The sequence below is a fragment of the Podarcis tiliguerta genome (genome assembly GCF_965153285.1).
Source record: "Podarcis tiliguerta genome assembly, chromosome: 1".
NCBI classification, from domain to species: Eukaryota; Metazoa; Chordata; class Lepidosauria; order Squamata; family Lacertidae; genus Podarcis; species Podarcis tiliguerta.
Genome location: NC_139534.1, coordinates 61380718 through 61395862, shown reverse-complemented (window position 1 = coordinate 61395862; position 15145 = coordinate 61380718). Strand labels below are relative to the sequence as shown.

Below are 15145 nucleotides of genomic sequence, written 5' to 3'. Positions count from 1 at the left end.
AACCCCAATGGCTGTTTACTGAGGCTGTTTGGGAGAAAATCAGCTCCCCTGCAGCAACAGTAACTTTCAAAGGGCCTTTTAACTATGTACAAGCTCCAGTACGTCTTCTCTATTGACGTAAAAATACCATTGGCCAACATTCCCCCTAAGAGCAATCTCAGTAGGTAAGTATGATTGCAGCAAAAACAAGCCGAGGAGAAACAAGAGTACTCATTTTTCAGAAGCTAAAGCAGCAATGCTGAACCATCTATCAAAACAAGCAAAATATCTACACCCCACCCAAACAAATTAACACAGACAGAAAAAGCAAGCAACTCTTCCGCTCAACAACAAAATGTCATCATGATTTTTTAATTAAAAGGATAAAACATCGGGAAGAGCAAAGGGTCTTCGCAGCTTGTGTCTGAGGGCACTATGGTGGCCTTGGTTTAGAACCTCAGAAATAGAAATGTTTTTCCAATCACTAATTCATTTCCTTAATGCTATCAATATCATCCATATGCTGAAAATCTATTTTGATGAGCATGAAAAGTGAAATTCACCTAATATCTAAATATTCAATGCGTGTTGTTGATTTTAAAAGTGAAGAATGACAGATATCAGACAAATCCACCAGGTTTTTATCCTCGGGGCTTTTTCTTATGATGGGTGCTCACTAGAACAGACTACTGGCACCTCATTCCCCCTCCCCCTGCCAATGACAGCCATTTTGTGCTGTCATTTTTATCAATATGTATATGAATACCAGCACGTCTTTCCTCCCCGCCCCCCAAAGCACTGCTTATACCACTTAAAATGTTTTGAAATGGATGAAAAGCCAAACCTCTGAAGAGATTGTAGTTCCACAGCACTCAGTGAATCATGACATAAATAGTTGATACCCAATTTCAATAAGCAGTGTTTTTGATACTTACCGTTTGAAAAGAATTCATTGTATTGTGGAATGCCATTAAAATCCCCACAAAGTCCACAGGTCTGATTGGCATATTTTTTATCAAGTTCCAGCTGAAATTATATAGGAGAAAGTTGATGAAAGTTAATATTACTCTCCATGATATAGATTGAAAATTCAAGACAGCAGCTGTACTGGAGACACCAAGATAACTTCCATCAATGTTGCAATTCAAATTTAGTGAATAGAAAATTGGGGTATCATTTTTGAGTCTCAGCCAGTCTGTGCTATTCATAACAACCTAATTTTCATTGTAATATTTACAGTATATATATAAAAGCAGCTGACTCTTCTCCACTTATGCTTTCTGTTCTTTGAATGGGATTCCCTGCTCTGCAATCTATAGATAAGGTTAGGGCCTATAAAAGAAATTTTACTAGAAAATGAAAAATTGAAGCAACAGGTGGCACCTCCTGCAAAAATGTGAATATGCTAAATGTGTAATCCAAACGTGTTTTCATCTCTTTGAAAATAGAGATAAAATGTCAAGTGGAAACATATCTTGGTTGATTTCTGCAGTTAGATACTGACTGCAAATAAGATTTGTAAGGGAAGTAAGTAAGTAAGGGGATGCGGGTAGCACTGTGGTCTAAACCTCTGAGCCTAGGGCTTTCTGATCGGAAGGTTAGTGGTTCGAATCCCCGTGATGGGGTGAGCTCCCATTGTTTGGTCCCTGCTCCTGCCAACCTAGCAGTTGGAAAGCACATCAAAGTGAAAGTAGATAAATAGGTATCGCTCCAGCGGGAAGGTAAATGGCATTTCCGTGCGCTGCTCTGGTTTCACCAGAAGCGGCTTAGTCATGCTGGCCACATGACCCAGAAAAACTGTCTGTGGACAAACGTCGGGTCTCTCAGCCAGTAAAGCAAGATGAGTGCCGCAACCCCAGAGTCATTCGCGGCTGGACTTAACGGTCAGGGGTCCTTTACCTTTTACTAAGAGCTTATTATGAACAGAACAGGATGTATGTGTGTGAGAGAGGGTGGGGAGGGAGGCAGGCAGGCTGAATACCCCAAAGAGCCTTGTGCATATCAAAGCCCAATCTGTACTTAGAAGCAATTATTTGGGTGGTTTCTTTTCACCAGTTACTGAAAATCTGGGATGTTAACTTGCATGAGTCGACATAAGAGCATATTGCAAAGACCCTATACAACAAACTGCCTTGTGGTATCATGATTTTATCTGTAATGTTGTTCAGGTGACATCATACATACAAAAAGTAAACTCAGCTGCTGGGTTATGATGATTATGATGAAGCCAGAACAAGGCTAGTGAAAAATACGAGGGAGGTATCAGCATGCTTCATGGGAAATCCAAGTCTTGCAGAAGTAGAAAAATATTACGGGGGATCTAAAGGGGTGATCCCTGCCCCCAAACAACCCTGTGAAGACTGAGCATGCTCAGTGGTGACAGAATTTTAGTTTCTGGTGCGGGTGGGGAAATAGAAAAGCAGCAGGAAGGGAGAGTGGAATTGGGTATTGCGAAGGAAGGCATGGCTGGCTGGCAGGCTGGGATACTGAACAGGAACATTCTACACTGCCACATTCTGCTGGGGTCACACTTGTCAATTCTCTATATTATGTAGAACTTACCATTAGACTGTCCTTTTCATTCCACAGTAAGGTTAGGCCCAGCTTGACAATCACTCTCACATAGATGGTAAATTTCTCAATAACAAATCCTGATCCAGTGTAAGGCAGCTGAACCCTGATGAGAAAGCATCAGAGATACTGGATATGTAATTCAAAGCAAAGTGACATGTGGCTTTTTTTGAGGGTGTATAACTGCCAAATTGCCATCATGTGTGATTGTACTATCCCGTTACAGAACTTACTGCAGAATTACTCATGCCCACCCACGACAAATTAGAAGGGCATGTGGCTATGGTGACCACAGCAGCAAAGCCTACTGGAGGCCACAGGCAGCCTCCTCTGTGGTTGGGAATTTTGGGCTTTCAATAGCCTTTAATGGCTTCATTAATGTATTTCTCAGTGTGCTTCAGCATGGGGATTTCTGGGTGTTGGACCACAGATTGATACTGAACATGGTAGTCACTGCACACCACTGGCTGGACACTGACACCCAGATTAGAAGTGGCTCCCATGGACCTTTCATGGTTATTGGTTCTTAGATCATGGTAGGACTGAACTCTATCTGCCTATTAAGGAATCTATTTGAGGAAGTAGGTCTGCTCAGGACACAAGTCTGTGTTATTACCTTTCACCATTCACCACAATGGCATCTTTTTGCATTTCAAAATCCGTCCCATCCAGCCGCATGGTGACAGAACTGATAGTGGGAATGTCTTTCACCATTGTGCGCCTGATCTGGATGTTGAAGTCCTCATAGGCAGCATTGCAATGGGAGGCAAATACATAGTTGCAGGTCCCAGGGAAATAATAGATGTCCCCATCAAACGTCTTGTAGTGGAATTGGCCCCACGTGCTGCAGACTTGCCCATTATGAGCTGAGTTGAAGGCTGCAAATTCACAAAAGGTTGTAAAGGTATACTGCATACTTTTTGCTGACAACATCTTCATTTCTTCATTTTCTATGCCAGCTTACATAGTGACATTACTAGCCTATCACCCATTACAAACAGGCTTTTGTTCCTTGCCTGCATTTGCTCTGGGTAGACACTGTTACTTCTTTTGCCACTTTATGTGGTCAGCTCAGAAGTAAGTTGATGCTGATGCCAGCTTTCCCTTAGGCTGAAGTGGAGAAGTGGAGAAGGCCCTCCAGATGTTGTTGGACTCAAACTCTCATCACTCCTAGCCTGCACATCCAGTGGTCGGAGATGATGGGACTTGGGAGTTCAGCAACATGTGGTGCATCACAGGTTCCCCAACCAGGCTGAGTAGGGGATCAGAGGAAGACACATAATCCTTCAAGTTATTCTGTTGTTCAACATAAACTAGAGTTATGGCAGGATTTATTACTAAAGTGCAACAGAGCATGCTCAACAGAAGCAGGAAAAGCCCTGTGCCCTTTTGTTACCCACAACTGGAATCAGATTTCACTGCAGGATATACACTGAGTACAAAATAAGTTTAAATTAGAGAACAGAAGATCAAACACTGTGCAATATGTTATTTAGCACTCAAAGGGAACTAAAAACCTGTGAAGGGGAGAAGGGATTTTACTGTGTAAAATCTACAAAGGTGTAAAAGATCTCCAGAGCTGGGAAGAAAATAGTGTATACTCAGCCTCTCTCTATATAGTCATTGCCTTGACCTTTCATAACTGGCACAAAGACTGTCACCTTCATCCCCTGAAACCCCCTGCCAAAACCTGGGCAGGAATTTTGTAATCTCATTACAATGAGAAATAAGTAAGTGCTTACACCGTGACAGCATAGAAGGAAAGTAAATAGTTTAGATTTCAGTTATCTCTTTGCTCTAGATGGAAATCCTTCAAAGGTCACAAGGAAGTGTGAGGCATATCCCTTTATTTTTACCTTCCTTTAGGGGTGAGCAAATATCTGCAGATATATACTAGATCTGGAAATAATAGACCTACTTAAAAATATATATTAACCATTCTGTACAAATTAATGAGAAAATAAATTGCATGCACTTTCTTTACTTCTGAGGTGGCCAAGGAGTGTTTGGGAACACCCTTTCATTCTTCCTATCATCTTTATTGTGGTCTGCATTGTGCAGCCTCCCTAGGTGCCTGCACTTGCACAAAGTGGAACATTCTTGGCTGGGCTTTATTTAAGGTTATTTACAGTGCAGTCCTATACAGATAGAAGTAAGTCCCATTGAGTTCTACAGTCCCTGCTCCCCAGTACATGAGTAAAGAACTGAAGCGTCCATGTGTTATATGTCCATCAGCTTAACTTGCTTTTATAACCTCTCTGCTTCTTTCTCTTTGTTTAGTACTTTGATAAGAGAGATAAAAATAAAGATAAAACTAAACAAAATGAGCAAGTAATAAAGCCAAGATAAAAGCAACAAGAAGAGTAAAAATAGCACTGCAACAAATAAAACAGCGCAGATAAAATCTGAAATTTAAAAGCAGCAGCAAACGCCCTCACCTCCGGCAATATGCCACAATAAAATACCTGAGTAAATAAAACCATTTTTACTTGGCACCAAAAACCCATAAGAGGGGTGCCAGGAGTACAGTCCCAGGGAGGGCCCTGCATAGAAAGAGAATGCATTGCTTTTTTTTTCAAATTTGCCAAGATGTTTGTTCTGTTACTTACCTGTTGAATCATCTACCCATCTATTCATCTGTTTCTTGACCTTATCCATTTTGCCTTTCTTATGAGTATATCTGATAGATACAAGGAAATAACTGAGACAGTTTATGGGTAGACTTACATGTTATAACTGGTGTTGTTGTCAATGGTGGGATGATGGTAACCTTTCCCGATTCACCTTCTGCACTAGAAGCTACAAACAAAGGGAACAGAAAAACCATAATTTGTATGTATGTTCATTTGTGTGCATTCTTTAAACAGTTAAAGCCATAATCTCAACTTTCAGGGCCTGGTAAATGCTATGATTGTGCTTTTGCACCAGTGTGCAGAAAGCCCATGGTGGAAGATAGCAATCCAAAAGTTGGCAATCGAAAAGCAGTGTGTGAAACTCTTATAAGAGCACACTCACCACGAAGTGTAGAATATGCATGACTGAAATTGGTGGATACTCTAACTATACCAGCTGCTGACAGTGGTTCTCAATTTCAGTGAAATTATAAATATGTATTTTCCTTTAAGTTTGTATATCAAACTAACAGATATCGTGAATGGGCACAATCCAGCCAAAGTTAATCAATCTTTCAAATCTTTATCATCCAAAATATTGATGGGCTCTGATACATCTTGGCTCTGGAGGATGTTACTGCAACAGGTATTATTAGATACATTGCCATCCACTGCTCTAAAACTTCCAAGAGTCCAGGAGAGGACACAATTAATGGTTTGGGTTTGGCCAATGAGGAATGCCTGATCTGGCCGATTGCTGTTGCTGGGCCTGCCTTCAGTGTCTTCAGATGGAAGGTTTGGGGCACAATCTAACTAAAGATAGTTTGCTATATATCTCACAGATATCTGTGGGGGTTTAATTGATGGTATAAAATTAGACAAACATAGATAAAAACCCAAAGAAAGAGTCCCTCATTGAAGGTAAATGGAAAATTGTACTGTGATAAGAGGCTTTGGCTATAATAAAAAGGAGTGAACCTGGCACAAGACCTCTCAATACCCAGCACTCAAGTCCTATTGATAGCAAGCACTATTGATTTTAATGGAATCTGCTTCCAAAATAATGCTCTTGGATGATGATGATGGTAGTGATGATGACCTAAAATGTTAATCCCTGCCTAGAAATCTCACACCTGCCCTGAAAAAGCCTTACCCCTCATTTATGTCAGCTGGGTTGGTTGAGATTCAACACCATTTGTCATTTCTTCTTCGTTTCTATTTCACATTTTCCAGTGCTGAACTTTGGCACTGAATACAGGTTTCGGCTTAAATCCTAGTAAGGAACTGTACCAATCAACCGCATCCCAGGATGCAATTCACATGGCATCAGTAATGCTTCCTGATTCAAATGAGACTCTAGTACCCTTTAACATACAATGAAACCGATAACATTTGGTACTATTTGGACCTGACATCTTTCCGCAGGGCCTGCAAGACAGAGTTGTTCCACCAGGCCTTTGGTCAGGGTGCAGCCTGACTCCCTCCTCTGGCAACCTGCACAGAATTTTGCTTAACGGTTGCCATCAATTTGATTTTAATTAATTTTTATAATGAAATGTTTTTAGAATGTTGGATTATTTGATTGTTTGATTATTTGATTGTTGTTAGCCGCCCTGAGCCCGGCTTCGGCTGGGGAGGGCGGGATATAAATAAAATTTTTTATTATTATTATTATTATTATTAAGCAAGAGTTTTAATTCTTCTCCCCGGCTGCCCTGTATAGAGGGAATTTTTGTTCCTTTTCTGTCCTGCCTCTTAGCCAATGTAGTTCAGGAAGCAGAATGAGGGACCTGATTAAAAGATAAGCTCAGGCCTGAAGACTTGTGGGTCTTCAGTAAGCAATTCCCAGACTTGTTTGTAAATTAGGGATCACCTCAGTGCTTTTTTTCTGGGGTGGTAACATTTGGATTTTGCATTTGGGAGCTACTTTGTTGAAAAATAACACATACACACACTAGAATTTACACATCAGATACATTCATATGAACAAGGCTATGGAGGGATAATGCAAAGTGATGCCCCCCCCCCCTTTGTCTATCTTTTTTGGAGTTTAGCTGCTGTACATACTTCTGTATTTACTAGAGTCTAATGCACCATCGAATCTAATGCAAACTCAATTTTCAGAACCTTGAAACCCAAAAAAGTATTTGCTGTCGAATGTAAATGTGCCATCAAATCTAATGCACACCTTCATTTTCACAACATAATTTGGCCCAAAAAGGTGAGCAATAGATTCAAGTGAATACAGTAATATGCAACTTTAAAATGTTAGTATGTTAGTATTCTGACAGACTTCTAACCAGGAAACATGCATTTCATACTTTTCATAACTTTTCAAGGAGAGGCCCAAATTGTACTTTTCTATTTGATCCCCATTCAATCCACATTAAGATGTCACTAAATGTTTTCGCTTCAGGAAGTACAATATTAAAATACCCCAGTTTATTCGGAATTGTTAAACATTTAACTGAAACAGTATTAAAAGGGTGAAAAACTCTTTGAAATTCAAACATTTGCATGACTCACAAAATAGAATGAGGTATAATTTGAGTGAATTGAGATATTCAATTACATTGGCACTTTTTTTCTTGTAAAAGAAGCAAAGGAAATGAGCTTTTACCTTTCTGTTGGATGCTGCAGATCATGAATGCTAGGGCCCATAATGGCACCCTCATCCCTCTACCAAACCCCATACTGGATGGAGTTCGGTGTTAAGGTACTCAGCCCGCTTCTGGCCAGAAGGACTAGTTCACTTGCACTCTCAGAGGCTTATATAGCAGGAGGTTCTGTCTATTTTCCCAGCTTGTTTGACATGGTCTAACAAGGTGGGGCTGTGAGGATCTTAGCAGATACAGGGGTAAATAGAGGATGCGCTTTCAGTTCCTTGATGACTGGCCGAGCATGTTTGCCTTTTGGGAGGTATATTTTTTTTTGTCAAGGTTCCATCTAATAAAGGAAATTAGAAATGAATAGCAAAAAGGTAATATTTCTTCCCCAGCAAATGCCATTGAAGATCCTGGAACAAAAATCAAGGAGCTTTTGAGTCAATCTGTGGTTTTCTGAGTGACAGGCAGGTCACTGTTTAATATTCTGGTTACTGTGTTAAGTGATGCCCATCTAGTGTGGCAAACGCCTCTTTTCCTTGTTAGTGCTGAGAAGGAGTGAAAGCTTTTTGAGGTATGAAAAACTATGATAATTTGAGACCTTCTATTCTGAACATTCTGAAGGACAGATCGTGAAGCTGAGGCTCCAGTACTTTGGCCACCTCATGAGAAGAGAAGACTCCCTGGAAAAGACCCTGATGTTGGGAAAGATGGAGGGCACAAGGAGAAGGGGACGACAGAGGATGAGATGGTTGGATAGTGTTCTCAAAGCTACCAGCATGAGTTTGACCAGACTGCGGGAGGCAGTGGAAGACAGGAGTGCCTGGCGTGCTCTGGTCCATGGGGTCACGAAGAGTCGGACAGGACTAAACGACTAAACAACAACAACATTCTGAACATACAATGAGGCTGCTGAATCAGGCCAATGGCCCACCTTAGTGCATCATCTTGTTCTCATAGTGGCTGACCAGATGCCTGTGGGAAGCCTGCAGGATCCAAGCACAATAGCACTCTCCCCTCCTGCAGTTTCCAGCAACAAGTATTCAGAGGCATGCCACATCTAACAGTGGATGTTGAACATAACTGTCATGGCTAGCAGCCATTGTGCTTCTGGATAAATCCTCTGTAAGGGGCTGATAACAAGAGGAGAGCCAGAAGTGACTCTCGAAACAGTGAACCTGACGCGTGCTCACAAATGATTCCTTGACGTCCTGGAAAAAAGTGACAAGTGGGGTGCTGCATGGTTCTGTTCTGGGCCTGGTGTTGTTCAATATCCTTGCAAATGACTTGGATGAAGGAACTGAGGTGGACCTTCCTATCAAATTTAGGTAGCTAATACCTCAAGACATAGAATCAGGATTCAATATGATCTTAACAGATTGGAGAACTGGAGCAAAACTAACAAAATGTAGGGACAAATGTAAGGTTCTGCACTTAGGCAGGAATAACCAGATGCACAAATATAGGATCGGTGACGCCCAACTTGGCAATAATACATGTGAAAAGGATGGTCTTAGTAGACCATAAGCGTAGCATGAGTCAGCAGTGCAATGCAGCAGCAAAAAAGTTGATGCTATTTTATGCTGCATCAACAAAGGTATAGTGTCCAGATCAAGGAAAATAATAGTACTGCTCTATTCTTCCTTAGTCAGACCCCACCTGCAGTCCTGTGGCCAGTTCTGGGTACCACAGTTTAAGAAGGATACTGACAAGCTGGAACGTGTGCAGAGGAGAATGACCAAGATCAGTGCAGTGTGGCCATTGTGGCTGCAGCATTGAATTGGCTCTGTCATTGTGCATACTCCCCATGTCTCACCCATCCTCTTCTTCAAAAAAAATGGTGTCAGGAAATCAGGTGTGTGATACTGTGCTGCCTGTGCTCCCTGCCAATCACTGCTGACACCTCCCAATGTATTATTCTGTGATGCCACCGATGCAAGTGGAACGGGATAGCTTACAATCCATAGCCTACGAGGATGGCTTGATCATTTGTCAGTGTTTTTCTGTTTGATGATGTGAAGTAGGAGAATGTTCCTGAGAATGTCTGATCAAGGCACAGTTAAATAGTCATTGCCTAATGTTGTTTTCTGACTGGAGGTAAGCAAAGTTTGCCTACAAGTAGACCTTTCAGAAGCAGGACTTGTTTGCTGCACTAAAATGGAGAAGGGTCACAGTTTGGTTATAGAGCCCACGTTTTGCATGCAGAAGGTCCCAAGTTCATCCCTGGCATCTCCAGTTGGGGGAGGGGGGCAGAATCCTGGCTGAAACTCTGGATGACAGCTGCCAATCACTGTAGACAATATTGAGCTAGAATAGGCCAGTGGTCTAAGGCAGCTTCCTATGTCCTGCAATGTATGCTGTATTGTTTTTAACACTCAATTGGAAGCTGCCCAGAGTGGCTGGGGAAACTCAGCCAGGTGGGTGGGGTATAAATAATAAATTATTATTATTATTGTTGTTGTTGTTGTTGTTGTTGTTGTTGTTGTTGTTGTTATTAACAGATACTTGTCTGCTTTGTGTCCTAGCAGGACTGACAGTTCTAAGAAATTATTTTCTTTACTCAATGTGAAAGCAAATATCAGAACGCACTATCATAAGAGATGATGAGGATGAGGGCTTCTACACATCTGCACAGCAGCTATTTCTCAAATGCTCTCCAGAATTCATAGTCAAGTAGAAAAACCAAATAATACTATCTGAAAATGGAGGTGTTTGAGAATAAAGGAATTTGAGCAAACAGACCTATTTGCTCAAATACTTTTGGGAGCCTGGTATTGCCTATTGACTGTTCTAGAAATTGGTTATTTTCAGCTCAGCTGTGAAATTCGTTGTCTGAGAATCAATTGCTGTCTTTAGAGAGAGTTCTTTCTCTCCCACACACCTTTTAGACACTTTCCCCTTTTTTTCTTTGAATATATTTTCAGAACTCACAAGCAATATTGCTTTATGGATTAATGAGATCAAAAGGATTGCTGTGCCTTACAAAGAAGCCTCCTTAAGTAAATAAAGATGGTTTCTTGTCATCCTTAAAGCACCAGCAGCCCCCCCCCTTCTAACAGCTATTTAACCATGACTACTTCAGATCGTTGCTCCTCTTGTCCTGAACAATGGGCAATGAACTATCCACCTGCCTGCCTAACTACCTACCTAAATTGCAGCTACGAGGGTTTACCATATATGCCCTAACTACAACAAACATGGCCAATAGTCAAGGATGCAGGGAATTAAAGTTCACCATCTGAAGGGTCATACGTTCCCCATGCCTGCCGTAAAGGCTTTGAACATTTCTAAAGAATAGGAAGACCACTTATGCATTGCCAAAAAAAGAGGACAAAGAGGTGCTTATTTGCTAACAAACAGGTGAAGAAAAGTTTGCTCCTGACATCTGGTACTAAGGTTCAAACTACATGGGAGTCACCAGGGAGATCTATGACTGCATTGTCTCGTATCATCTCCCCTGCCCCACAAGCAGTCACAGGGACTTGATTTGGACTGGGCAGTTGTGCAGTGGGGCAGGGGGACTAAATCCTAAAGAGGCTATGTGGGAAGGGAGTGGAAATTTTAATTTTTTAAAAACTTACTGTTCATCTGATGTGCTGTGAGCCAATTTGACACCATTTGGGCACTATTTTGTCAAAAAGTAACATACAAATAGAAAGAGGAAGAGGAGGTGGAAATGCTCCCAGTGCAAATGCAGAACAGCATGTGTAGCCCTTTAGGACCCAGTCACAGACTTTATGTCAGAGCTTTCCAAACTGTGTGTCGCGACACGTTACTGTGTCAGCTGCAGTGTGTAGCTATGTCACAAAAATGCTCCCGCGCTTCTCCCAGGGCTGGAAAGGAGTCATTGTAACCTCCGGTTTGCTAGTAAAACTAAATAATTGTGTCATGAAATGATGCATGTCTAAAAAATGTGTCACCAACATGAAAAGTTTTGAAAGCTCTGCTTTATGCCATGCTATATGTTTCATTAAACAAAAAGAAATATTTTACGGTGAAATAGAAATATATCAAAAGTTATTTTCTTATTAACTTATTTATTAATAAATTGGTAAGTCCCAAACTTTGATTTTTAAGAATCCTTGATCTCCTCAGATATCTCAGCTTTTTGCTTCTCCCGCCTCTCTATATTTAGTCAATATGGCAGCATTTGGGCTATATTCACAATTTTTAAAAGATCATATTTATTTTGTGAGATGAAGCAAAACTGGGGGGAAGGAAAGGAAATTCAAGAAGGCACAACACTCCTTCTATGCTTTTGGACAGATGCAACAAAAATCCTAATAAATCCTGTATCCCATTGAGTTCTAGACCACAAGTAATCTCAACATGCATGAAGCCAATGATTACACCCATGCTGTACTATTTACTTTCCAGAGGTACAATATGAATGTAATTCTTATCATCTATAGTATTTATATCTTCTGAACCTGTACGCCAGTAGGGAACTGTTCTTGTAAAGTTCTTGGTGTGGCAACATAGATACTTATCACTTGCTGAAAAGAATATTGACACTGTATGCATATTTGTCACTCCAATTACTACCAGCATGTACTGCTGTTTCCTGGAAGTTTCCAGTGATGACTGTGTATGTGGCTATAGGCCTGTGTGGAAAGCAACACAGCTCTGACGTGGTTGGTTGGTTGATTGGTTGGAAGGTTAAAGAAAGGCACATGAACTGAAGCTGAATCCTAACAAGATGGAGGCACTTGGTTTGTTGGTTCACAGGTTGGTGTTCTGGATACGTTTTTTTAAAAAAAACAATTTGCAAAAGAAACTTTATGGAATGAAACAAAAGATATATAATTCCAAACACTAGAAGAAACAAATTCCCAGGACCGCTTATTATATTACATTCATTAATCATAATTACAAATATTAGTAAAAGATAGATTATATGTCTAGTCCTTCACAGAAACATATAATAAATCATAACTCATTGTGACCATCAAATGTATCCAGACTCTGAAGAGAAGATGCAATTATTGATTCTGTATAAGTGTATACCATGCTGGTATTCTGTTCAGATCTTCCAATTTTGCTGTATTATTGAGCAAATCAGACAAATAGTGTAAAATTTGGTCTTTTTTTATTTCCCCCCTAAATAATTTCACTTCAGTGGTCAGCTTCTCAGAAACCACCTAGGACCACAACATTTCATACCATGCCTCTATAGAGATTCATTGTATTCCCTTGAATGAGCAGGTGTGCAACAATTAGAGTAGTCCTTGAGCATGTCAGAGACAAGAGTTCAATCTACCGGTATCTTTCTCCCCATACTCTTTTTCTGTGTGCACTAAGGTGGTTGTTGCTGCTGCTTTTGAAGGGAGCAGGGAGCCATTCAAACACGAAGCATGCCCCCTCAGCACAGAATGGTACAGTCCAGGAAAAACTTTTCCATTACTTTCTGCTAAAAGTATAAACTGTCTTAGAGTCTCAGTGAAATGAATGGGCCTTGAAGCAATGATCCGATTACATCATCAGATTTCAATTAGATTCCTCTGAAAACCCCAGCCTGCGATGATAAATTGAGACACTCTCCCTCAGATCATAATGTTTTCTGTTGTATAACACCCCTTCTGACATAAGCTATAATACTGCAGCTTGTCTCCATTTTACACTCCATTAAAGACCATTATTACCTTTCCCCCCACTTGCAACATTACTTGTAACCTTGTAATTGATGGTGCTGAATTTGGTACTGAATTTTGTTACTACTTTCAATTCAATAGGATCCAAATAACATTTTCCATTTTGCTTCAGGTGCCCTTTTTTAAAAAGTCAAATTCTGACTGGCAGCTGAATCCTCAGCTGAATCTGAACCTTTTAGATTCGATGTGAGGCATAACATGTTGGTGGGTTGTTGCTTTTTACTCTTCTGCATGTTTCAAGTGTAGGCTTTCTTAACACATGCCGTGTGCCACCCTCCTAGCTTTTTCACTTTCCTCCCCGTTTATGATATCTATCTTGCTAGTCATGTTATCTGTTCTATTTGATTTTCAGTCTCCAAATGCACACTGAAAAACAATAGATTACTGCCCATTTTCTTGAGGGATTTATTTTCAATACAGTCTTTTTGCACATTTAGGGCCAAACCACAACAGATGCTAAATACATGGTTTCATGTTATGTGTATATGTAAACTATCAGTAGCAGCTGCTCAGATGCCAAATCAGGATCAGGATTGTGGTGAATGAGCAGAGGGAGTTTAATGCAGAGGCGTATTTAGGGGAGCACAACCAGTTTGGTTGCCCCAGGAGTGCTAATGGGGACGTCGCTTCTTTGATTTAGAAATAAGCGCAAGAGGCAGAGGGGTGCTAAATTTTAGCGTTGCACAGGGCGCCACTGAAATTTGAGGATCCCAAGATCCTCCACGGTTTAATGCTTCTCTCCCAATGCCCCCATGATAACACAAGAAATAGGACCCAAGCTGAGCATTCCCTTGAAAATGGTGGAGTGCAAATGAAATTGGGAGAATGTTTTTTGTTGTTTCTCAGGGGCAGGGGGCTGTGCTTACCCTATTTCGCTGTATGTGGTAGCTGGGGTAGAGGGGATATTTTTATTTCCACATTGTGTACATAAAAAGCAAGTAAAATCCTGTTCACACACATTCACAGCAGCCCACATCTCTATCTTTGCTGACTACCAGCCCAGCAGCACCTCCTGGGGTGCCTGTGTGACTAAAGGCTGTTGCGTAGTAGTGACATAGGTATTCCAGGAAGTGCTGCTGGGCTGGAAGCCAGCATGGAGACAGCTTTGTACTGCTGTGAGCACACACACAAGACTTTTACTTACACAGTGTTTAAAGAATAATAAAAAATCCCTGAGCCACCTTGATCAGTAAAATAAGGCAAATGCAGTCCCCCACCCCCAATTTTTTCTCTCCCTCCCTGCAATTCTCACTGTATAGTAGAAAACTGCAGACAGTCACTCTCCAATTAACAAGGAGTTGCATGGTATTGCAAAATGGAAGGCAAATTTTGGCCCAGCTCTCGTATAGATTAGTCCTGTTCAGGGTTCCCCACAACCAAACATGCCTTTTTTCAGGTTAGTCATTTCCATTTCCCACCCCTTTATACCAACAGTGAGCATATAAGGTCATAGTCAGAATAGACCCATTAAAATTAATACTTAGTCTATTGATTTGGTTGGATCTTTTATCACCCTAAGTGTCCACTAAGCATGCTTAGCCCTCACTGGCCTGTTATCCCCATTCCTTATATTTCCCTCCCTAATTTTTGTTTTTGTATTTTTTTGTGACCCTTGGTACTTTGCTCCTAGTCTCCCACTTATGCACAGATGGACTGTTTTGATTGTTTCCAAATTCAAAGAATTAGTTCACTATTACTTACAGAATACAGATAGTAAGATTTGTTTTAT

At 40.8% G+C, this 15145-nt stretch overlaps 1 protein-coding gene across 1 annotated transcript in view; it reads right to left on the bottom strand.

The window, feature by feature from the left end:
* LOC310672041 (mucin-5B-like) overlaps positions 1 to 7908 on the bottom strand; it is a 62875-nt gene extending 54967 nt beyond the window's left edge. The window contains exons 1-5 of the mRNA XM_083428572.1: positions 7783 to 7908; positions 5278 to 5349; positions 3167 to 3428; positions 2542 to 2656; positions 915 to 1005 (exon numbers count right to left, since the gene is read on the bottom strand). Of these exons, the coding sequence (XP_083284698.1) occupies positions 915 to 1005; positions 2542 to 2656; positions 3167 to 3428; positions 5278 to 5349; positions 7783 to 7807 (565 nt within the window). The 5' untranslated portion in view covers positions 7808 to 7908. The remainder of the gene's footprint in view (positions 1 to 914; positions 1006 to 2541; positions 2657 to 3166; positions 3429 to 5277; positions 5350 to 7782) is intronic.
* Between the last annotated feature and the right edge of the window lie 7237 nt (positions 7909 to 15145).